This window comes from Epinephelus lanceolatus, chromosome 19 (assembly GCF_041903045.1).
Source record: "Epinephelus lanceolatus isolate andai-2023 chromosome 19, ASM4190304v1, whole genome shotgun sequence".
Taxonomy (NCBI): Eukaryota; Metazoa; Chordata; class Actinopteri; order Perciformes; family Serranidae; genus Epinephelus; species Epinephelus lanceolatus.
Window position 1 is genome coordinate 11,745,587 of NC_135752.1, and position 24,817 is coordinate 11,770,403.

General features: G+C 40.8%; 1 protein-coding gene across 6 annotated transcripts in view; it reads right to left on the bottom strand.

The window, feature by feature from the left end:
* Positions 1-24,817, bottom strand: part of dab2ipb (DAB2 interacting protein b) — a 248,691-nt gene that overhangs the window by 184,035 nt on the left and 39,839 nt on the right. For 2 of the 6 annotated variants that reach the window (XM_078162229.1, XM_033647466.2), the window contains exon 1: positions 18,525-18,795. The exons of the other annotated variants lie outside the window; for them this stretch is intronic. In XM_078162229.1, coding sequence (XP_078018355.1) covers positions 18,525-18,564 — 40 coding nt within the window. In that variant the 5' untranslated portion in view covers positions 18,565-18,795. Of the gene's footprint in view, positions 1-18,524; positions 18,796-24,817 lie in introns of those variants that run through there. 6 annotated transcript variants of the gene reach the window in all.

The following is a 24,817-nucleotide window of genomic DNA, read 5'->3' on the forward strand; positions in this document are numbered from 1 at the left end:
ACAAGAATTTCCTTTGGGATAAATAAAGTTCTACTGAATTGAATTGAACTGTACACCTACATACAGCTGGAGGGCCGGACTTCATACAAACCTTTGCCTAATTCCCTAAAAATCCACCAGCTGAGCTGAAGAACTGTGACACTAAGAAAGACTTAACCTTGAATAAATACATGGGTCTCATTTGTCTTCTGCATGTGTGCACGCATTTCATTTTTGTTTGTCTGTTATTTTCTTATTAAAGCTGGACCTTGTTATTGCCTGGCTTGATGTTTACTATCTGCCTTTAAACCGTACAGTAGTGTCATGTGCCTCTTTTTCATGATGGTTAATCACTGTGTTGGGTCTGCTGACCATAAAGTCCTCTGATTCTGGTATATCCTTACAGTTATTACTCAGTGCTTACTCTGTTCTTAGTAGTGCTGCATACTGGCTCCATTAGCATGTGTTAGCCTGGTGGTTTAACAGCAGATTAAGGTTAAACCAGTATAACTACAATACTTGTTTCGGACAAAGTTTGGCCTAAGTCTAATTCCACCTTCAACAAACAATTACCAGGAATAGCCATTGAAAACCAGAGAGCAGAAGTAAAAATGGGAAAGACAGAAACCCAAAGGCTGAAGTGACATAATGAGTGAGTACTTTGGTATGTGGGCTATAGAGTTACACAGGGACAAAAAAGTGAAGCAGTGAAGTCCACTCCTATAGACAACTCTGACACGCCTCTTCTTTTATCTTGGTCTGTTTGTCTCCCTTTCTGTCTCTCTAATCCCTCACCCCTTGTCACTCTGTTTACTTTCCTGACTCGATTTGTGTGTGTTTATATCCAAGAACGTGTGAAAAGTTGACAACATGCATAGTAAAGAAGACTATGTTTAGCCTTGTGTTTGTTTAAACTAAGCATAAACTGTGTGTATGAGGATGTGAAAAGTCAGTTTCTTCTTAGTAAAATCCACAACAAGGATTGATTTTTTTTAAATGGGTCTCCCTCGAGAAACAGCACTTATGCTACTGCTGAAACAGAAAGAATATACAGGAGAGATGAAGAAAAGACAGAGCAATGTACTAGCAGCAAGCAGAGAGCAAAGTGCCAGTGTGACAAGAGAGCTGACAAACACAGGAAAGAGTCTGGCAGTATCCTAATGATCTGCCTCGAGGATGAATTTTGTCATTCTATACTCTGTTGAGTGCTAGGGTGCAAAAAAAAAAAGTTTGTGCATAAGCACAACTTAATGCATAAACAAAATGCCACTGCGCTCCTCAGAATGCTGAGTCCGAGAAAAATTAACACATAAAACAGACACACTACATCAATTCAAATCAGTGTCTGGCCTACGATTTGTCTCATGTTTCCTTTCGCCAGTTAAAGCAGAGAAACACTGGAATGTGTATTTCAGTAGTAGGAAGAGTTGGACATGGGACAGTCAGGAATGCCATCATCTGCCATTTCAGAGACAAAGGCACTTGTGTGCGGCACGTGGGGTCAGACTGCTACCATGCCTACCGTGCCTACCGTGCCAGCAAGTGCTTTTTGTGGAAGAATTCCAAAGAGAATTCAATGTATAAAAGGCTGGAAAGTGGGGCATTCTGAGGTCCAGCGGTCTAACGTGCATACAATTTAACCGCAAAGTTCCTGGTTTCATTTAGACCTTTATCACATATCTTTCACACCTTGTTTTCTATCAGTTTTTACAGCCAATTAATTACTATCTAGTAACGGCAAAACCAGAGCAACACACTGAACTCTGACTGCCTTTGTCATAGATGGAGTATTGTTTCATTTTAGGCAGAGCACTGACATACTTACTATCATTATGCTGTGGAGTGATGAATCGTGCTTCTCTGTTTGGCAGTCAGATGGGCAAATCTGGGTTTGGCGGATGCTGGGAGAATATTACCTGCCTGACTGCATTGTGTCAACTGTGAAGTTTGGTGGAGGAGGGATAATGGTATGGGGCTGTTTTTCAGGGTTTGGGCTTGGCTCCTTATCTCCAGTGAAGGGCAATCTTAGTGCCTCAGCATACCATTTTGGACAATGCAATGCTTCCAATTTTGTGGCAACAGTTTGAGGAAGGCCCTTTTCTATTCCAACACGACTGCGCCCCAGTGCACAAAACGACGACTATAAAGACATGGTTTGATGAGTTCAGTGTGAAAGAACTTGACTGGCCCGCACAGAGCCCTGACCTCAACCCCATCGAGCACCTTCGGGGCGAACTGGAACGGAGATTGCGAGCCAGGCCCTCTCGTCCAACATCAGTGCCTGACCTCACAAATGCTCTACAAAATGAATTGGCACAAATTCCCACAGAAACACTCCAAAATCTTGTGGAAAGTCTTCCAGTAAGAGTGGAAGCTGTTTTAGCTGCAAGAGGGGGACCGACTCTGTCACTGTCAGTCCCTGTTGGTGTAATGGTCAGGCATCCAAATACTTGTGTCCATATAGCGTATCATATTAACGTCTCTCAAATGACATAGTTTTTGATCTTACTTTGTAATCAGGAAGTGGAGGGCATGACACCTAGGCAAGACGGCTGGCAAGCTGCATACCACTGCAGACCACTGTTCAAGAACAACAAACAACCAAACCAGCTTTTTTTAGCTAGTCATTGCAGCATTTACGGTGTTTTTTTAGCCACCAAACATGGGTGTTGTATAGCAACTTGTAACTGTGTTTTGACCAGGGATAGTTCGACAAAAAGCAATTGTTTTTTAAGGAGACATCGTTGCCTTTCAAGCCCAGACAGAGTCACAAAAAGTGCTTGTTTTTTACCTAGACACTGCTGCAATTCCAGCAGGGATTGTGCCATAAAAACTAGGTATTGTAAGCCTTACCATCATCAAATAGTTTTTGTGCTAAACCATGTTAACCACAGCAGTTGTTGAAACATAAAGGAAAGTAAAGTTTCAACATATCGTAACGTAATAATTACAAATGTAATTGTAAAATTTTCTAAAAGGTATACAAGTACGAAATAGCATCATGCAAGAAGATGTAGAATGTCTGCAATTGGTCTGCTAGTTTCCCGGGCTGCTAAACCAGTGCTGTAAAAGCTAGAAATGCTGAGTCAGTTAACACAGAAATGCTCTGTCAAAATGAATAATTCTCAATACTCAATACAATCCCAATACAGCTCCAAGTCTGGGTAGACTTGGCTTGAGAGCAGAGCCTTTTTACCGCCAAATATAACCACATTATCTTTTGGAATAAACAGTAAATTCTTTGATGAAAGTGTCTTTGAATGAATTTTTGGAAACACACATATTGGGTCTAAAATCTGACAGCAGAGCAGCTTAATCTTGTAATGCTAATAAAGACACAAACAGATAAAACATGGAGTCACATGAATCTGACAGACTGTTTAACTGTTATCATATCTTAACCTTATTGACCTCAATGCCTTCATTGTTTACGTGTGGGAGTTTTACATACAGCATACATAGAACAGCGTGTGACATGATGTGAAGTTTTGGCAGCTAAACCCATGATCATGGATTCAGTTAATGATGTGATGGTAAAAAAAAAAGGAAAACCTGAAACATATACAGTGCCCTCCAAAAGTATTGGAACAGTGAGGCCAATTCCTTTATTTTTGTTGTAGACTGAAAATATTTGGGTTTGACATCAAAAGATGAATATGGGAGATCAACATTTCAGCTTTTATTTCCAGGTATTTACATCTGGATCTGATACACAACTTAGAAGATAGCACCTTTTGTTTGAACCCACCCATTTTTCATGAGAGCAAAAGTATTGGAACATGTGACTGACAGGTGTGTTTTGTTGCCCAGGTGTCTCCCAATTACATTGATTATCCAAACAATAAATAGCACTGAATGTCTGAGCTCAGTTTCAGATTGGGTACGATAGGTTTTGCCTGTGCAGACTGCATTTAGAGGTGGAACCAACATGAAAACCAGAGAGCTGTCTATGGGTGAAAAAGAAGCAATTGTGAATCTAAGAGAAGATGGACAATCAATCAGAGCCATTGCACAAACATTGGCCATAGCCAGTACAACCATTTGGAATGTCCTGAAGAAGAAAGAAACCACTGGTGTACTAAGCAACAGACGTCAAACAGGTAGACCAAGGAAAACATCAGCAGTTGATGACAGGAACATTGTGAGAGCTGTAAAGAAAGACCCTAAAACAACTGTTAGTGACATCAGCAACAACCTCCAGAGAGCAGGAGTGAAGGTATCACAATCTACTGTTCGCAGAAGACTTCATGAACAAAAGTCCAGAGGCTACACCAGAAGATGCAAACCACTCATTAGCAAGAAGTATAGGAAGGCCAGGCTGGAATTTGCCAAAAGGTACAGAGATGAGCCTCAAAAATTCTGGGAAAAAGTTTTATGGACTGATGAGACAAAGATTAACTTTTTCCAAAGTGATGGAAAGGCGAAAGTTTGGAGAAAGAAAGGATCTGCTCATGATCCCAAACATACAAGTTCATCTGTGAAACACGGTGGAGGTAATGTCATGGCTTGGGCATGCATGGCTTCTTCTGGGATGGGCTCTTTCATCTTCATTGATGATGTAACACATGATGGCAGCAGCAAAATGAACTCAGAAGTCTACAGAAACATTTTGTCTGCTAATTTAAAGAAAGATGCAACCAAACTGATTGGGAGATCCTTCATCATGCAGCAAGATAACGACCCAAAACACACTGCCAAAACAACAAAGGAGTTCATCAGGGGCAAGAAGTGGAAGGTTTTAGACTGGCCAAGTCAGTCTCCAGACTTAAACCCAATAGAGCATGCATTTTACCTGCTGAAGAGGAGACTGAAGGGAGTAACCCCCCAAAACAAACAACAGCTGAAAGAGGCTGCGGTGAAAGCCTGGAAAAGCATCACAAAAGAAGAATGCAAAAGTTTGGTGATGTCAATGGGTCACAGACTTGATGCAGTTATTGAAAGCAAAGGATTTGCAACTAAATATTAAGTCTCATTCACTTTAATCTATTTTAAGTTTATATGTTCCAATACTTTTGCTCACCTAAAAATTTTGTGTTCCATTACAAATAATGCTATCTTCTAAGTTGTGTATCAGATCCAGATGTAAATACCTGGAAATAAAAGCTGAAATGTTGATCTCTTGTCTCATATTCATCTTTTGATGTCAAACCCAAATGTTTTCAGTCTACAACAAAAGTAAACGAATTGGACTCACTGTTCCAATACTTTTGGAGGGCACTGTAGAATAGCAAAAACTTTAAATCAACTTATAAAAGTTTTATGCTGCTGCTTCCCCACAGCTCTCGTTTCCGGCTCAAATTACTGTGTTTTCCCATCAGTGATAGCACTGAAATAAATAGTCTAGTGGATCATCACAGATCTGTAACTGGGTAAACCACATAAACAATGAGGAAGGATAAACAAAACACTGATTAAGATCAGTTTATCTTGCCATTCTAGCATCCTACTCTGATTAGAATCTCCCAGGCTTAAGTCTGCGAGTGCTCGTGCTCTTTCTGGCTTTACCAGTTTCCTTTCACATAGTCAATATTTTCCAACTCTCTTTCCTCAGCCCGTTCCCTCACCACTCTCACCCTCTCTGGCACTCTTTGCTCAGTGTGTGACCACCACATTTACATAAGATTTAGAGAGACATGAAAAGCGCATTCCCCAACATAAATTTGTTGTGAGCGTGTAACAAGCTCATGGCTGTGTTTGGCTCAGTTTCTGCCCCTTCCAGTCACTTCAACTTAGACACACATCACACACTTCAACAGCAAAACATACCAGGGAAACACACTAATGCACAAATGCTCACACAAACCACACTAACACTCTTAACATCTACATAACATGCAGCAAATGCACAATTTACATTTGTGCACACGTTACATTTTTCCTTGATTCCTTATTGTCTCATATACTCTGCTCTTTTCCCCTCCCTCCCTCCCTCCTCGTCAGTCCTGTTGACTGACAGTCTCCCATCAGGGAGGCTTTCTGACAAATGGGGCCAAATGGAGTTGTGCCACTGTTGCTGCTGGCCGCTCGTCAGCTCTCTGAGGTTATTGCTTAGCTCTGCTCTTACAGTGTTATTTATATCCACCATTACCAGACTAGTTTTAAGTGTTTGATGAACTTTTCATGTGTCGTCTCCTGTGTGGAAGTCTTCTGTAACCTAAAGTGTCTTCGGGTGTGAAAAAATGCAGTTCTATATTTTATTGTCATAACAATACAATCAGAATATGCTGAATTCCCTGAATTTCTGAATTCCTAAAACTCCCAAAGCGTATCAAATTAGGAAAGAGATGTTCTTGCACTTCACTTTTATTAAAAATCCACAGTAGGGTTGGTCAGGAACTAAGTGATACTACTAGAGTCAGTGATTGCCTTTGTGACTACAGGACATAGTTTTGTCTAGATATCAAAATTAAGACCTCCAGACGATACCTGCCTTAATACCTTGATACCAATATTAAAATGATACTGCAGCAAAAATGTAAAAACTCTGTTAAAGTAAAGGAGTAATAGATGACAGAAAATGAAACTTCAAATTCTTTGTTTTTTCATGATTTAAAAAAAGAAAAGAGAAATGTTTTGAAGGAATGTTTGCCAAACATTGCCCACACAGTCCGAAACACTGTCCCTGACTGGTTGACAAGTCAGAAACACAGCCTCTGTGTCACTCTGCAGTTACACCTCCAAAACACTAGTCGGCGGCGGCATTTTAAGTGCTATAAAGTTTATTTACTTCAAAACACACCCAAAACACAAAGTATACACGGCTTAATAAAGACAACTTTAAACACAAGTACATAAATCAGCTTCACTATAGCTCACAGCATTCACAGACAAAGCACTTGTCTTTATCTGGACACATTTTCCCCACTAATACAACATGCTAACATTATTAGCACAAGCCAATGGCATTTTACATTGTATAAATTAGCCTAGCAACGAGCAGATATTTCCTCTATTCATACGAAGCCAAGATTAATTACGCACAAGACTTAAAATGCTATTTTTGGGTAGACAGTGTAGGAGCCTACACTGTAGCTAGGGCGTCAATTCAGTACAGAAGTATAAATTCTGGGAACTGCCCATTGGTTCGACAGCCCATTGGTTCGACATCCCATTGTTCCGACCATATTAAACTCATTGTTCCGAAGTCCGTTCCGAAATCATCATGATGCCCTGTGGTTAAGGTCTGGTTAGGTTTAGGCACAAAAACCACTTGGTTAGGGTTAGGAAAAGATCATGGTGTGGGTTAAAATGAAAAAGAAAGTGACAAACACATAAGCCGTGAGCCTGCTCCGCCTCAAGCCGGTCGTGGAGCACAATACGCCCGCCGCGAGCCGTTCAGCACCGCGGACAGTCGGACTAATGGGATGTCGAACCAATGACATGGACCCTAAATTCTGCCTAACAAGGAGAATGCATTTAGGTCATTTTGCCTCATCCCCTCTCAAATCGCCTTAAGTACCGTACCATTTTTAACAAGTGTATTGTGATACCTCTCTAGTATGAGTACACAGTACGACGCTAGCAGGAAACTCTTAAGATCTCAAAAACTTTGCCTCCATATTTTTCAGAAGAAGCTAGCTCAAGTTTTGGTGCTTTTTCAAGGGGCCAGTAACTATCAAGGCAGAGTCTGTGTTGTGATGAACATCAAACACAAGCAATCATTCAGTCTGCAAGAGAGAACTGGTTGTAGTATCACTTTTAAGACTAGAGATAGAACTTTTGTTTGATGTTACTGACATTTACAGTAAATGACAGCTATAAAGCTAAAAACTTGGCAGTCTAAAAGTGAGCGAAGAGAGACGAGGCAAACTAATTTAATTTATTTGCTAACTGCTTTATTGTGGTGACACACCACAAACAGACTAATTACGTACCACTACACACAAAGAAACAGAACATCACACTCTGCAGATTGCCACTCTAGAGACAGACATCTTGGTGTGTTGTCTTCTGAATGTCTCCTTTATAACATCTTTTAAAAATCATACTATTGTAAGTAACAAAGAACACAATGACTTCAAAGTCATCCATTTACGTGCTTTTTTTCTACACACACACAAAAAATGTCTCAAACCAAGGAGCCATTTATGATCTGGAATCTGTTTGGTTTTGATTTTCTTTAAAAAGGTTAACAAAACTGGACCAAAGGACATTTTTGTTCCTGAGTTTAGGTGTTGAGGCTCCTTTGCTCCTGGGATGATTTGGCCACTGGGCTGGATTATCCAATAGGCACTCTGGGCATGTGTCCAGGGGCCCATGCCGCTTGGAGGTAATGTTAGCCAAACAGGCAATAGATATAGTAGTTTGGAAAATGAATGAAACAAGCAGCTAAAGTGGGACAGACAGCCACTGAAGAGCAGATGAGGAGAACTGGAGAGAGGTAGACAGAAAAGAGACAGCAACAGGTGTGTGTCTGGTCAACTTACATTGAACATAATATTTTTTACTATGGAAAAGTCAAAAAGCTCTGTCTGCTTTATCTTCCATTTCATGTCAGATACTTTAAGTCTTTTAGTCAAGTTGTATTGCAATGGTTAGCCTACGTTCAATGGTTACATTCAGTGGTGGAATGTAACACAAATACATTTACTCAAATACTGTGTTTAAGTAAAATTTTGAGGTACTTGTACTTGAGTATTTGTTTTATGCTACATCATACTTCCACTCCACTACATCTCAGGCAAGTACTGTAATTTTTATTCCACCACATTTGATTGATAACTTTAGTTACTTAACAGACTCAGATTATAAATACAAATTATACATCAACTAATGAATTATAACATATAATTATAGGTTATACATTACCCAGCAGAAGGCTATATGAAGTTATTAAAATGAGCTTCACCTCAAGTTCATTCATTCATTCATTTTCTGTAACCACTTATCACACCGTCAGCCAATTTAGTGTCAGCAATTAACCTAGCCTGCATGTCTTTGGACTGTGGAAGGAAGTCAGAGTACCCGGAGATAACCCATGTTGACAGATTATGCACTCCACACTTCACACAAAAGGGCTCCCCCAACCCAGGGTTTCAACCAGGAACCCTCTTGCTGTGAGGCAACAATGCTAAACACTGCACCACTGTTCCACCCAAGCATTACAGTAATGAACATTAGTCTCGCCACCAGACAATCAGAGATCTCCGCCTTCTGATAGTCTGGGGACACTCCTTTCTAAAGTGTGTTTAACACACCGGCGAAAACGGCCGGCAACAAAGCAACGCCTCTTGCATTTTTGAAAAGGACACGCCTTCTCGGAAATGTGCGCTCCTCCTTTTCTCGTCCACAAGGAAACAAACACACAGAGTGCTTGAAAATGGATGCCGAGAGATTTAACTCCGTTTTATCAAACGTGTGCTCATCCGTGAAGAAAATATTTTTTCCAGCGGATGTCTTAGTTACAACATTATTGAGGTAACTGGAGTAGTTTCATGTCGTATCCGACAACGGGAGGCTTTTAACAGATGACGTCCTGTTAGCTTTGCTGCTGCTGTTAGCTGTCCCTGTCAGCTGCAGCCACTGATGCTTTCTAGACATCATGATTTCCTAAAACTGAATAAATACCACACATAGCAACACAAAACTGCTTTGCTAGCTCAGTCATGTTGTAACTAAGATATCCGCTGGAAAAGATATTTTTTTCACGGACCGTTTAATGAGTTATTACCTATTACAGACATCGTTAACGGCTAACAGGGCTAACAGCTAACGGTTAGCCCAGCTAAACGTGCACACAGAAATAGTAATGTTTGTTCAATCATTGTGTTTATAGACTTTACAAAAATCTGATTAGTCCAAACGGTGATACAGTGATGTGAAAAATGTGATATATATATATATATATATATATAGCTAAAAGCTCTGGTTTTCTACCCGGAAGTATTTGTAAACAACAAGCCGATTCCCTCTATAGTCCGGCCGGACGGATGAGTCATGGCCTTGTAAAAGATTATGTTTGTTTCTTTTAGTTGGCGAGAATGTGTCGCCGCAAACGCGACAAACATCCACTGAACTTTGACAGCGATTTCTGCGAGCACGGCTGAGCCATTTTGTACCGCTACACGTGTTTCTAGTCGGACTAAGTTTACAAGCACAAGAGTTCAGCGAGCCACCAAAGGACCGCCCTGCAGATTTACTATTGGTTCTGCAATGTAGGGAGTTTTTTAAACTCTGAAATTGTATCCGCCCATCTAAACACAAAATCAGGTAGAAAGTCATCAGTCTTTAGTTAAGCAAAGCGTCTAAAGACTGATTTGTGAGTCTATGAACACATTAATTCATCAGTGATTATAATCCAATAATATAATATGCATAATTGAAGAAATAATTGAAATGGGCCAGTCTGCTGAGGGATTTTTACTTTAATCTTGTATTTTTACACTGTAGTATTGCCATTACATTACTTAGGTAAAATATCTGGATACTTCCTCTACCACTGATTACTTTTAATTGTCATAATGAATTAGAACTATTCAGGATATGCCCTGTATGGTTTATCTGATTTATTAAAGAAAGAAAAAAAAATCTGACCACCACCACACCAAGTTGGCTGGGCACCAATCAAACATTTGTGCCTAAAGGCCTGTGACGTGATGATTCCAGCCTGTTTGGCCAAAAGGCATTGTATTAATTCTTAGCTCCTCTGAAACAATAAGTAGTAGCAGGCTTTTAACTTGCAAGACAAATATGCCAATCACAGCAAACACCTCTAAATCAAGGAGTAGGAGCATCCCAAAATGCCTTGAGGATGCATCAGGTCCTGACACTCCAGCCACCTTACGACATGGTCAGGTCAGGGATGTATTATCCAAATATGTAGTGTAGTGTCAACACAAATGAGTCCTTGACCTCTGAGAAGGACCACCTAGTCAAGTCTGTGGTAAATATATATATATAGCACAACAAAGCTACCAAACAGAGACTACTGAGGTCTTCCCTGTCTCTGTTCTTGTGTGTTTTCATGGCTCTTATGTACCCAGCTGTTTCTTTCTCATTTTCAGTTTTTGAATGTGGGACTATCCATTATGCAAATAGTCGTAGCAATCCTCCTGTGTGGCTGCATGGCTGAGCGCAAATGTGGGTGATGAGCGTTTTTTTTTTTTGCCTTTCGTCTTCAGAAACATCGACAGTTTTCTCTACAGATAAAGTCAAACATAAGCATGGAGGCAAAATCCCATCACAAGCAGCCACTCGAGATGCATTTGAAAAGAATTTTAAAGCCAAGTGTGAAATGTAATCAGCCTCAACTGGATGAAGACACAATCTGAATGTTTCCATGCAAGATATCAAGTCTTAAGAGTGACAATAAAGACTGTGGTTCAGTACTGACGAGAGGTGGAAAAGCAGTTTGTCTAAGTAAAAGATGTGTATGTAAAGGTTTGGTTTTCATTTGAAAATAGCATCTACACCACAAATCAGAAGTCATCAGAGCAAGTTGAGTTAAGAAAAGCCTGTGCCACAATACATAGCCTGCCACAGACATTCTTTTCCAGCCCAACTAATCCAGTGCCACTTGCCTTGACCTCGGGAGGAGCATGACAAGCAGTATGGCTTTTTTTATTTATACTGTGCTTACTTCAAATGCTTCTGAAAGAGCTGGAGCAGAGAATTATCACCTGCAGTTTTCTTCAACTTTACAGAGCTTTATAGCGATTGTTTGACTGTCTGGCTCACAACTTTACCATTCTGATTCACTCTCAATGCCCCCAATGTGATGTTTTAGTAGCTGTTTCTAGCAAAAAAGCTAAAAAAAAAAAAAAAAAAAAACACTCCTCCCTACTCAGGACCAAGCAGCACACAGGCAAAAGTTAGTGACTACCTGGTGAACATAGTGGATTATTTAGCAACTGCAGCACCAGATATTTCCCTCAGAAGACCAAAAAACAGAGCTTAAGGTGGATAATGGACTTACATTCCCCAGCTGGCCAGATGCACAACTTCACATTAATGCTGCTCTTAGCCTGTTGACACCTGGTCTTAACATGCATCTTGGGTGACTGGACCACAAGTGATAGCCCTAAGTCTGTTTGTTCACACCTGGCTTGTACTGATTATTTTTGCAGCCTGGCCATTTACAGCACCTCCCAGAGGACAGAAGTTGGTACCCCTCATGCAGGACATGCGAAGGGTCCAGGAAGATTCTATCAGCCAGTCTGAAGGTACACTTATACCCTATATTCACCAAAATTAGCACATGTAAATTAGTTGTTTCAATACTTTTCAATTGCCAGCTGACCTAAGCAGTGTACACGGCTCTGCTGCAGACAAGTATGACCTTCTCTGTGTGTTTTTTTGTCCTGGTGTGTCACATTCGACTTCACAGATGGGCCGGAAAACTGCTTAGTAAACAGTAGAAAGTAGAATGGAGGCCAATATAATTGTAACAGTAATCTCTTACTTTTTCAGTCTCTCTAAAACTGGGTACCGGCTACTTTAGAAAAATGTTTGTGCGCTGCTTGGACGGAGACAGACAGTATTTTGTGGCCGCCTCTCATTGCATCTCAGTGGTAAAGGGGCTAAAGTAAGCACTTCCACTCGGGTGTCATATTTCCATCACTGCCCATCGTAGCCGAATTAAGCTGGAGCCATTAAAAATCTGTGACTCCTGCAGTCTTTTGACCTGGGAATCAAATTAACACATTTCATATGGAAGGGGTCACTCATTATGATGAACACACAGTGAGAAAACCAGCCAACTTTGAGGTTTTTTTTACCCTCTTTACTAAATGTTTTGGTTTCACGGTCCATACATTTAGTGGGCAGCAAAAATGATCTACTGTTCACTACTGAGACTATGTTATCATATAGCAAGTTTAAAAATATAGAGATTTTTCTAGGAGTTTGTGGTCAGTCTAACCCCAAACCTCAAACCCCAGTCCCTGTTACCTTGAAATAGCCCTTTCAAGATGTGAGATAAGTCAGTGTGACCTCACTTTGCCAAAATATCTTTCCACAAAAGGTTAAAAATCTAGATTTGCTTCCCAAAAGATGGAAGCGCTAACACACACAACCACACACACAGGCCTAAAGACAAACATGTTTACAGCTGGAAACAGGACAGACTAAACATCATGTTTTTATCTGTCTCTAAACCCTTTGAACAGCACTGATTTGCCAAGTCTGCAACCTCATAGAGTGAAGAAAGTCTCTTGTACACCAGAATGAACTTTACTTGACCATGAGGCCTGCTGCAAGATAGTGTTTCCTCTCTTTAAACTAGATTAAAACCTTTAAGCCGACAGCCCAGTTCCTAAATTTACACACCCTGTGCCACCCACCCTCACAGTCTGGCCAGATCTTAGCACATGACAACACAAGCAAGAATAAATCTTTTATTAAAAGCTGAACATTCTTCAAGACAAAGCCCTGCAGCTCTTTCACCCACAAGACCACAGTTTCATCTGGAGAAAATCTGGGAATTTTAGAAGGGTAGTCAGAAACCCTAATTCACCTCAAAATGGAAAATGAGAGAAAAGCCCCTTGTTTTTCACAAAAATGCTTTATAGCGAGAAACAGAAGAAATCTCAACTGGTTTAATCCCCCTGTCCAATAACAGTTTGGTACAGAACACACACACACACACACACACAAGAAATTGTCCCTGTGTTTTCTCCTCCAGTACATGAGCAGGCATTCAACCTTTCTGAACTAGGACAAAAACATGCAGACCTATTTACATGTCAATGAAGGCCATGGATAAGGACTTCTCTCAGCCTCTCACACTTTACCTTCCTCTCTCTCATCTCTGTGTGTGCCTATAAGCTAGTTATAAGCTAGGAGTTGTGCCCATTGCTTGATAAAGGCATGGCTGCTTGTAAAGAGAAATATTTGTTGTGGGATTCTTAGTTTATTTGGGTGCACTGCTGTACCACAAGTCTAGACTCGATTAATAAAATAAAGATGCAGATTGAGTTCATATGTCTGACAACTGTTTGAGTTATTCTACAGGGCTCGACAGTGCGAGCGTTTCACTCGCATTTGCAACTAAAAATAGGTGTGTGCGAACTGTAAAAAATATTTAGGGGCACACATGCGCATGAAAAAAATCAGCCGAAGCAGCCTATATTTTTGTCAATAAAAAAATATGATAATCTAACCACAAATGTTGGAGGAACTCCAGCCGCCTTCCCTCTTCCCTCTTCCCCGTGTGACACGGTTATGGGCGGTTTTCCAAGCCACTGTCGGCACAATGAATATCGTGCGCGATGCCAAGGGTAGCGGTTACGCTTCGTCAGGCGTTGCTGCCCTCTCCATAGACAATGGGACAGCCAGCGCAAAGCAGTTTCACAGCTGATCATGTGTAGAGGCCTTTAGGGACCGTTCGCCACGGTACCACTGCTGGGCAGGGTGGAAATAAAGCCCTTTTCACACAGAGTGCGCAAAGCGCAGACCTCCGCCGATAAACCCATTCATTGTGTATGTGCTACCGCGGCGCAAGAGCGCTCCGCTCTGCCGCCGAGCTGAGCGGCGCACGGCGCCAGCCTGCGCTTGAATTGAAATCTTTTTAATTTCACCACAACGCGCTGTGACGACACCTCGGCACCGCGCGTCCAATAGCAGAGAAGAGCCTGAAGTAGACCCGAAAGCGGTCACCGTGGAGCTGTAGCTCCTGAATGAGCCTGTACTCCCCCAAATCCTGTCCTCTGCGCCCTACCCCGCGGTGGGCGCCGCGAAAGCTCTGTGTGAAAGAGGCTTAAGTCCTGCAGAGTTTCAGAGGACCTGGAGAATGATTTAGGATAGTAAAAACATTATATAAGATAATCATATTGCAAAGATAATATATATAAGATAATAACATTAAAGACAAAATTAAATTGCAATACTATTTCAAAACTTGATGATTTTACCTTTCTGTACATTTTGTATACAAATTCATTAAATAATTTTGCTTGTAAATGTCTATTTGCATCACGTTTATTACGGAAAACACATTATTTGATCAATTTACATTGTGCCCCTAAAGTTCTTTGTGCGTTCCTTACTTTTTCAACTTAGGAGCACATGTGCTCCTTGGGAAAAAAGTTAGCGTCAAGCCCTGTTCTAGTGACCACTTTTATATTAGCCTGTCTGGTAGCAATCCCACTCAGAATATCATTGAAAGTACTGTGCAGTAGGAGCATATGTCCAGCACTGGCCACCATTTGCTTTCTGTAGATAGAAACAGGAAATGGGTAGATGTGGTTACGCAGAGGTGTGGACTTGAGGCACATGACTTTGACTTGAGTCCAAGGGTCAACATCCGGGGCTGAAAAATTAAGCAAAAATGGAAGTGCCAAAAACTTCAGTACCTTAAATGGCCACTTGAGGCTGGCTCAAGAAGCCAGTCAATCCCCATAGACCCCTATGAAAATGCACAACTATACAGCAACAATAAACATGTTTACAGTCTGGTACAAAAAAACGGATTTAGTCTCTACAGCAAATTTGCCCCCTTCATGACAACTGGTTAGTGGTGACTTTTTATAGAACTCTCCCATTTACATTTCTCAGGGCTTAAAGGAAAGCATAATTAAGGGCAGGCCATTTTGAGCCTCTTGCCCAAATATGGTAACTTCGGGCTCCAAAAAACACCAATGCCCTTTCTCCACCATAATTAGCCATCATTAACACAGAAAAACCTGCTAAGAATAGGCGATAGTACGGTGTGTCATGTTCAAAGTCACCAGTGGGTACAAAAAACAGGCTAGTAAACAGTAGAAAGCAGCATGGAAGCCAGTAAAAAATGTTACAGTGGTTACTGTTTTTTAATATCACTAACTTACTCAGCATCTCTCTTAAACTTGGTGCCAACTAATATGGAATGATGTTAGAGTGCTGACTGTATAGAGACAGATGGTATTGAATCTCGACAGCAAAGGATAAAAGGATAAAGGATAAAATTTGCGAGTCCACCCAGGAGTTGTATATTCATCACTTCCAACTGAAGCCTATCGGAGCTGACGCCGATAAATACCTGCGACAACTGCGGAGTAACTTGACCCAGAAGTAAATGCTATTTGTAACCTTTCCCATTAAATACAAAAGCCAGATGTTAGTGGGTATTTTTGTGCAGTGGGAAACGGGATTAAGATGGCAATGGCCTAAATTCCAAACTCAAGGTCCACAAAACAAAACCATGGGTGACGTTATAGTAGCTACTTCCATTATTTTTAGCAGACTATCCTTGAATTAGACCTGAGTCACAAATGTAATGACTTTAGACTTGACTAGACAAAATAAAAAAAGACTTGCAACTCGAGTTGGACTTCAGCACCAATGACTTGGGACTTCACTTGGAATTCAGCCTTTTGCCTTAAAATGCCACAGATTTAAAAGTATGTTGTACAGTGTGCCACAATCCAATCAATTTCCCTTTATTTCCTAAATCAACGATCGTTAACACTATTCATTCCCAGCTAGCTGATTATTGATTCCCTAGATCCACTTTGGTTGAGCCATCTGACAGCATCCAATTAAGTTGGAGGCGAGAAACATGAAAAAGTGTTGGGTAACGGTAATTTGTTTGCATACAAATATTATGCAGTGGCCAACAAAATACGAATTGCAGTATGCAAAAACAGTGGGTCAAAAATTACAAATGGAGATACAACAACATTCAACAAACTTGTTTTAACAAATAAATACAAAATTTAAAAAGCATTAATGGTTTGGGGAAATTAAATACATTATTGCTCTGTTCAAATAGCATTACATTTGGTAAGGAGCACAATATGACCTTGTAAGGACTCGAAACTCAAAGTTTAGGATTGGGACTTGACTTGAGACTTGTCAGTCTTGACTTGGGACTTCAGTGCAAGAACCTGAGACTTGCTCGTGACTTGCAAAACCCTGACTTGGTCTCACTTTTGAGTTACAGAGCATGTGCTATAATGATCAGCTATGCATACAGCAGATCAACATCTAGTTGATATGCAAAATATACAAAGCAATGCCTAATATATGAAAATAATATGCGTATAAAAATGCACAGTAAGGATGTGCTTTTAGATCTGTAACACACAGCACTGGTGTCTGCGCGCATGCATGTGTGTGTGTGTGTGTGTGTGTGTGTGTGAGTGTGTGAGAGAGAGAGAGAGAGAGAGAGAGAGAGAGAGAGAGAGAGAGAGAGAGAGAGAGAGAGAGAGAGAGTGAAATTGATGCCAACGAGCCCCAGGAAGCGTGAGCTCTTCCTGAGGCTTGCCTGAGGTGAGAATGTAATCAGATGATATCAGATTATTGCCCTTTCTACTCTCACTTTTCTATTTATATTGAGCCTTTAGAAGGGATCCTCTGAGGCTGTGTGCACAGAGAGAGGGCAGCTGACTGGCTGAGAGGAGACAGTAGTCAATCTCTGTATGAAGTAGACATTTCATGTTGGGAAACCTTCCTGTGAAGGTGGGAAAATGCTCAGTGTTCTCACTTATTTGGGTTAGATTGTTAACAGAAGCTTCAAGTCCCAGGAGACAGATAAAAGTGGTGAAGTTTTGTCTTTAGCAGTTTTCTTTCCCCTTCTTCGTCTCTCCTTCTCCGTCATGGCAGACAGCCCAGTGTATAAAGCAGTGTGGCTTAGACTCTGGCAAAGAGAAACTTCAGTCTCTTGGAAATATGTTCTCTGTTGACTCATTCTGTTAACCGCATTCTTCATCGGCAGCACAGCAGAGTCCTTCCCATCGGCCATGAAGACAAAACATCGTCTTTTCTGGCCCAGTTAATAATACACCACTTTTTCTGCCTTTTAACTATCTAGTTTAAGCTCTAACATTTGGAGCAGTGGACAAAAAAAAAAAAAAATGAGGCAGCGGAAAATGAGGGGGAAGAGAAAGAGTGAGCACTCCACTGGCCTACAGTGCAGTCTAGATCCCCCTGGATTTATCTGTGTACATAACTCTCTCTTTCTGTCTCTCCCCTTCTCTTTCCCTCTCCCACTTTCATTCTTTCATGCCACTCCGTGTCTCTCACACAAACACCCACATGGTGCAACCACTACACAGCATACAAATGTACAGATGCACATAACCATCAAATTATCTTGCTGCCTTTGAACAGAAATGGTACACCCACGGTCCCTTGCATATGCCACAGTTAATTATTCTATTCAAAGAGCAAGAGGAGAGCTTCCTGCTCTGCGAAGCTCGCACTAAAACAGCCAGATGGAGGACAGGCAGATGACAAGGCAAAGTCCTGACAGACATCATCTAACATGCAATTTTGAACTTTCTTAGCTACAACAAAGCTTGAAACTTTATGACACTGTTAAAGTAATGACAAAAAGGTCAATTAGAGCAAAATGCCTTCAGCAGGCTGTTGATTTCATCACATTGCCATGTAACACCCCTCGACCCCCTTCCCAAAAGAACAGACTGAAGTCCTATTCATCTGACCACAGAGGCCCTAGTCAACAGCTTAAGAGCCAAATGGAGAGCCAAGTTATAGTAGCAAGCTAACAGGCACACCATGTGACCTCACTCTCCTGTTCACTGACACGCTCTTCAACTTTTTCCACAGAATCACTTCCATCATTTCTGATCATTCCCTCCCACCCTGGCGCTTCAAATCTCACTCACCATGCTGTGCCTCTGGATGGGTGCTGGTGTCAGGGTCCATGTTAAATTCACAGTGTGATGAGCGCCTCAGATCAACACACCCACATCCTGAGGTAAAGTCGGCTCAGTCACTGAACTGCAACTACTGAAACTACTGCTGCAACTACTGTTTTATTTCTACTGCCGCTGCCGCCGCCGTCTCTTCTCTGCTGTTCTCCCCAGTCAGAGCTGCTGGCTCTGGTCTGGCCCCTGCAGCCTGCCAGCTCAGCTCAGGCTTCTACCGCTGTGTTACATCTGTCTGACTGAGCCCCTCTCTGGAGAGTGGAGAGAGAGAGAGAGAGTATGACGGAGCACAGAATGGGAGGGAGGAGAGAGGAGCAGTTTCCACATTGTGGTGGAGAGAGAGAGAGAGAGAGGGAGATATGGGTGGAGAGGGTTGTGGCAGTGCTGAATGTTTCCACTTTGATCAATTTTACACTCTCAGCATTTTTTTTTTTTTTTCTCATCATAAAGCGAACTTAGTAACATCTGTGTGGAAAACACCAACATGCCAGAAAAGTTTAGGAACATTTGTAGTCCTGCAGCCTGGATATGAACAATGGGTGGACTCTGACCTGGTTGTGTTGGCTGGGAATTGTCTCTACTCGCATTTCAAGTTGGCACGGAAAACAGCACATGCTGCTTTTGCCGACAGCTTGTGTGGCAAGTAAACATCAAGGCTACAATTACTATTTAGATTAAATGTTAATTGTTTAATCTGTAAAACATAAAATACAGTGAAGGGGGGGGGGGGCTATTTACACTTTCTCAGAGTTTAAAGTGATGTCTTCAAATTGTAGTTTTATCCATCATACCTCAAAACCCAAAGATATTCAACCTAACGTGGTATAATACTGAAAATTTCTTACGTATAAGATACCAGAATGAAAGAATGTTTGGGATTTTTGCATGAAAAATGACTGAAGGATTCATTGATATAAATTATTTTTCAAAGAATTTTCTACTTTTATCACTACTACCACATATTGATTACTGGACTAATTTACCAGCTCTGGTTAAAGAGAACCTATCGTGCTAATTTTCCGGTTCACACCTTTACTATAGTTTCTACTAGAACATGTTTACATGCATTAATGTTCCAAAAACACTACTTTTCTCATACTGTCTGCGCTGGAACACTTGTATTCACCCTCTATCTGAAACACTACATGGTAGCGTCTGTCTCTTTAAGCCCCACTTCTTTAAAAGCCTGTCTGCTTTGATTGTTCAGCATTTAAGGGCCTTACGTATCTGCACCAGGCCCCCAGGAAGTGCAGCAGGCTTTGGAGCCAATTTTGGTAGAAGCCAGACAATGGAATTACAACTTCCTGGTCTGTCACCTGATGCCCTGCATCCCAAAAAGACATAGCATAACAACCCCCACAAAATGACACCTTTCACTTTCGAGATTTCTTCCTTTTGGTCTGACAACATTTGGAAAGCCAGCAAGTATTTTATCCCCATTCAAGTTAAGAGAGGGCTAAACAGGACGTAGCCGGCTTGGCCAGTGGAAGTTTCTGGTGCGCCTGCTCTATGGGCCACACAGTGCAGAAGCAGTGCCCACTCATCCGGGTAATTTCATACATGGCAGTTGAACTACTTTGGCTTCATGTGCCACTGACCAACATTCATAGTAATTAATGGGGCCCCGCCACCAATGCTGAATCCACCTCTCTTCATACATCCATGATCTGCACTCTCAGCATCTCTGCACTGTCACTGCAGCTGGCCAATGACTGTAACAGAGTACGGCTGCACTTTCTATCGTGAAAATACTACTGCTACTACAACACCAAAATCTGCACACAAAGTCTTCCAGCAGGAATATAATCTGAAATCGGGTAATCTTGGTTGCTGATGTTACAACAACATCAGCAACCAAGATTACATGTTTCCCTGACATTAGCGTGTAGCTACATGCAGCAATATAGGTTACATAATGTAAACACTTGCAGTAGCGTGCCTGGAGCAAATAACCATACAAAGAAATCCTTAATGAGCTGACGTTCGCTTGTCTTGAAAGTAGAAAACAAAGTAAGCAGAGTATTCAGCATATGAGTTTTTTGCTCACTTAGATCTCTTTTACATACCATGACCTCATTATTTGAAAGACTGGCGACATTTAATATGAACATCGGACACTGTAACATCACATACATATGACAGAAACTAAGAAAAAGCATAACAGGGCCCCGGTACAAGCATAGCATCCACACTGAATGCTACTGTTTGATTTTCAGCTGACAGGGATTCTACATTATATCTGACACTCATATGCCACTCCTGTTCTTTCAGCAACATACCAAGGCCAAATGGAGCCCAGCCAACATTTACCTTGAAATTATTTTTATCTCAACTTTCACAGGTTCTTGGTAAGTTATAGCATGGGTGCAGATCCCAGGGTGGATGGGGGGGACATGTCCCCCCCAAATTCTGAAAAACACAAATTGTCCCCCCAAATTCTAAATAGCTTAAATGATTGAAATTGAACAAATGTATACAGTAGTCCTATATACTGGGAGAAAGGGAAGATGATGAGGAGAAATGGGAATCCATGAGAGGCGAGAGATGAGAACGTGAGTGGACATAACATGTCTGAGACCCTGAAACTAGAAGTAGCATTAACTAACAGCGAAGCAGTGAAAAGGAGGGTGATGGCTGGTTCCATGTACTACTGGCTGTTTAAGAGAAATAAACAGTAAAGGTAAGCATATGATTCTCTTTGTAGTGCTTTTTGAATGACTTGGTGATGGTGATGAGCCTCTATGAAATCGTGAAATATGTTGGCAATCTCAAGCACTCTGTGGGCATGATTTGCACGCGTGCAATTAAAGAAAATCACAACTGATTGTGTGTCCCCCAAACTTGTCATCAGATCTGCACCCATGGGTTATAGCTCCCCATCTTTGTGGCGTTTTGAGTTCATCATTATAAAAACTGTGAGATAAGAAATTGACAGTGTAAAATAATCTATTATTGTTGTGCTGGCAGGATAGACTAGAGTGACTGGCACAAAGTCAACAAATACCATTCTGGCTAATGATAGCTAATTGTAATTATAAACTTCGAGGAGAGAGACGGAGGCAAGCAGGACTTTGTTAAATTAAACATCACAGGGAATGTTAAGATGCTTAAAATACAGTGGAGGCAGTATTTGGGCCAGGAGGCATGTACGAATCATTCAACAGCCTTTGGTCAGTTATCCACTTCTATTTAATCCTATCTAAAGTGTTGCAGCTTCACCGAAAATATTTATGGGAAAAGAAAAAAAAGCTGAAAAATAGGGCAGCATATGCCCTAGCATCTATGAAGCACCAAAAGTTGATTTTTCCAAAGCAGCATGCAGAGAAAAAAAAACTTAAATAAAATTAAGCTTTCTCAGGTGGGAGCGTATCAGCACTGTTCGTCTCCAGCATGTGTGTGCCAAAACCTCAACCAGTTCAAAAGAACAGAGGAGGCAGCCGCTCGCTATTCAGTCGGAGGATGAGACGAGATGAGAGCGCTCTCTGATTTGCTGTGGATTCCTATTCATCTAAGTGTAGTTTTTATTCATCATGCTGCTTATTTGGAGCCTGTGTCACACAAGGACAAGAGCAGGTGTTGCCTACGCCAGTGAATAATTTAGTAAAACATAGGCCGCTTGAGTTTTTTTGTCGTGTTTTGATGTGGAATGTGATTTGAAACTCACACAGGTGCGTACACACACACGCACAACTTTAAAGGTCAGACACTGAAGAGGGGACTAGAACATGTATTACCATTTGGTTTTAAACAACTACCCTTCTGTCAATATGATATTCAAAGAGGCAAACACTTGGTTTTGTTCCTGTGAAATTAGTATTTTACCAGTGAACTCTTTAAGTGTGTTTTAATGAAGCTCTAGTGGTATCTCATCCCACCACTAATGCTAACAATAATATGCGTACATGCAGGTGATAAAAACGAAAGTGTCACATCTTGTGAATATTAAATTGTGAAATATTTATTTGGCTAAACACCTCAAAAAGGTGACAGAACCGCTTAGAGAATGAAATAATGCTTCAATGGCTGACACAATAACCACTACAGTAATATATTAATATATTGTAATGTATTCTAGCTAACATGCTAACAGAAGAGGTAACTATGGAAATTTTATTCAGCATTCAGAAATTATCTTACATCAGAGTGTCATTGTTACAGTTTCAAAGGTACCCTGTAATTAGTTGGCAGGCTGTGTTTTTTCTTTTAGCCTCTGCCTGTTCTTAGATAAACAAAATCAACCTAATCATAGATCCAGTGTGAAGACTACTCTTATGCCATTTTCTCATCATCACGCATCACCTGTATCAGTGAGAACAGAGAACTGGTGACGCATATTTGCAAACCTTCCCCTGATCTGTGTGTTTGATTAAGCTCTGAATAATTGCAGCCAAAAAAAAAAAGAAAATCTTCCCTGTATTTTACAGTCAATAATGTGCTATGCAAAGAATGCTGGGTGACAGCCATAACTTTGAGGAGACAGAAGGACATCGCTGCTTACTTCATCATCTAGCCTTCAGCATACACTCAGCAAGAATGCAATCTCTCTCATGAGATAAAAGGTATGATAGAAAGAGACAAGTGTTCAAAACAAAGCGCAAGAAAGAAGAAAACTAGGGCCATTTAAAGCATTTGGGCTGCAAACACGAAATCAAATGAAAAGATGACTGAATGGTACGCTATATAAGATGTATCGAATAATATGACCTGAAGCCCTAACAAAACAAATCTACTGTATAACTTGAGTAAATATATTTTGTCATGTTAGATAACTGATACACATTAGATCACCCAGTTGATGAGAATTTGCTTCAGAAACCTCCATCTGAAACGATGTTGGTTGTTAGATTAAGACCAGAATTATATAGTTATTATCTATAGTTGATACATGTGGAAGAAGTGAAGACAGTATAGTCACTCTTAAATCTCCAACCCACTACTCACTTTGATTGGGAATTAAATAGTAAACTAGAAACTATTCTCCATTTTTATGGGGACCCCCTGGAACTCCCTCAAGGGCCCCTGGGGGTCCCTGGACCGCTGGCTGAGAACCACTGAACTATGGAGGGGAAATACATGTGTAAATGCTTTAAAGCAGGGATGTCATATTCATTTTAGTACACGGGCCACATATAGTCAGATTTGATGGCAGGTGGGCTGAACCAGTAAAACCATTGCATAATATCCTATAAATAACAAACACCTCCAAATTTTCCCTTTTTTTTTGTTCGAAGTACATTTTAGAAATGCTAATACATTTACAAAACAGATGACACACATCCTGTGATGTCTCCAGAAGACTAAATGCAATTTCAGTATTATTTCTTAGTTCTCCACAGACTACTGCTCACTGTCATTTAATGTGCATTTTACTATACATTTCCACTCCTGTGTCATAATCCTGACATCACCACACCAAACTAAAGTGAAAGAAAAGAACTGTATTCTGGTCGAGGTGAAAAAGCCTCTGAAGCAGCATTTATATAAAGAAAGCTACTCACTGTTTAACTTGCTCCTGAAACCTGGCACCTCTTAGCATTCAGAAGTGCATCAGTATTAGGTGTGCAGGGTCATCCAGTGGGCTAGTTCTGGCCCCCAAGCCATATGTTTGACACCCCTCTTTAAAGTGACCCAAAGTTATGTTTTTTTAACACTCAACTTAAAGGAACACATCATCCACAAAATGACCAGTTGTATTTCAGTTACTTACCTCATGATACCTTAAACCAAAGAAAAAAAAAAGCTCTTTTTTTTAGCACATTTAACAGCAGCAAAACTGTATCAAAATATTTTTTGACAAAGCCTATTCGGTGTGGCTACACATTTTAACAAATAAATGCCTGTCTCAATTAGAGGCCTGGTCTGGTTGCCAAGCTGTTTATTTTTTTAATAAAAGCTCTTCGCAAGTATAAAACCAGGTTGTCAGCGACCTAAAATTATGTGTCCATTCGTCAGTTACCCTGTAAGTTATTCATATTCCTTAAGTCCATAAGGGTCCTCAGATAAAAAAAAATCAAAAGGGTTTTTCATAAAGTTGTGAGTATTGTTTTAACAGGATAAAGTGGTGTCGTGTCAGTATGCCAGGTGCCATAATCCTCGACTGCTGTAACTCAGTCTGTCTCTGATGCTGTCTGTTGAAGCTAGAGATGAATGATTCGTAATTGATATATTATCTGAAGCCTAATTTTTATACATATATATATACACATATACATATCTATACATATATATATACAGTACAGGCCAAAAGTTTG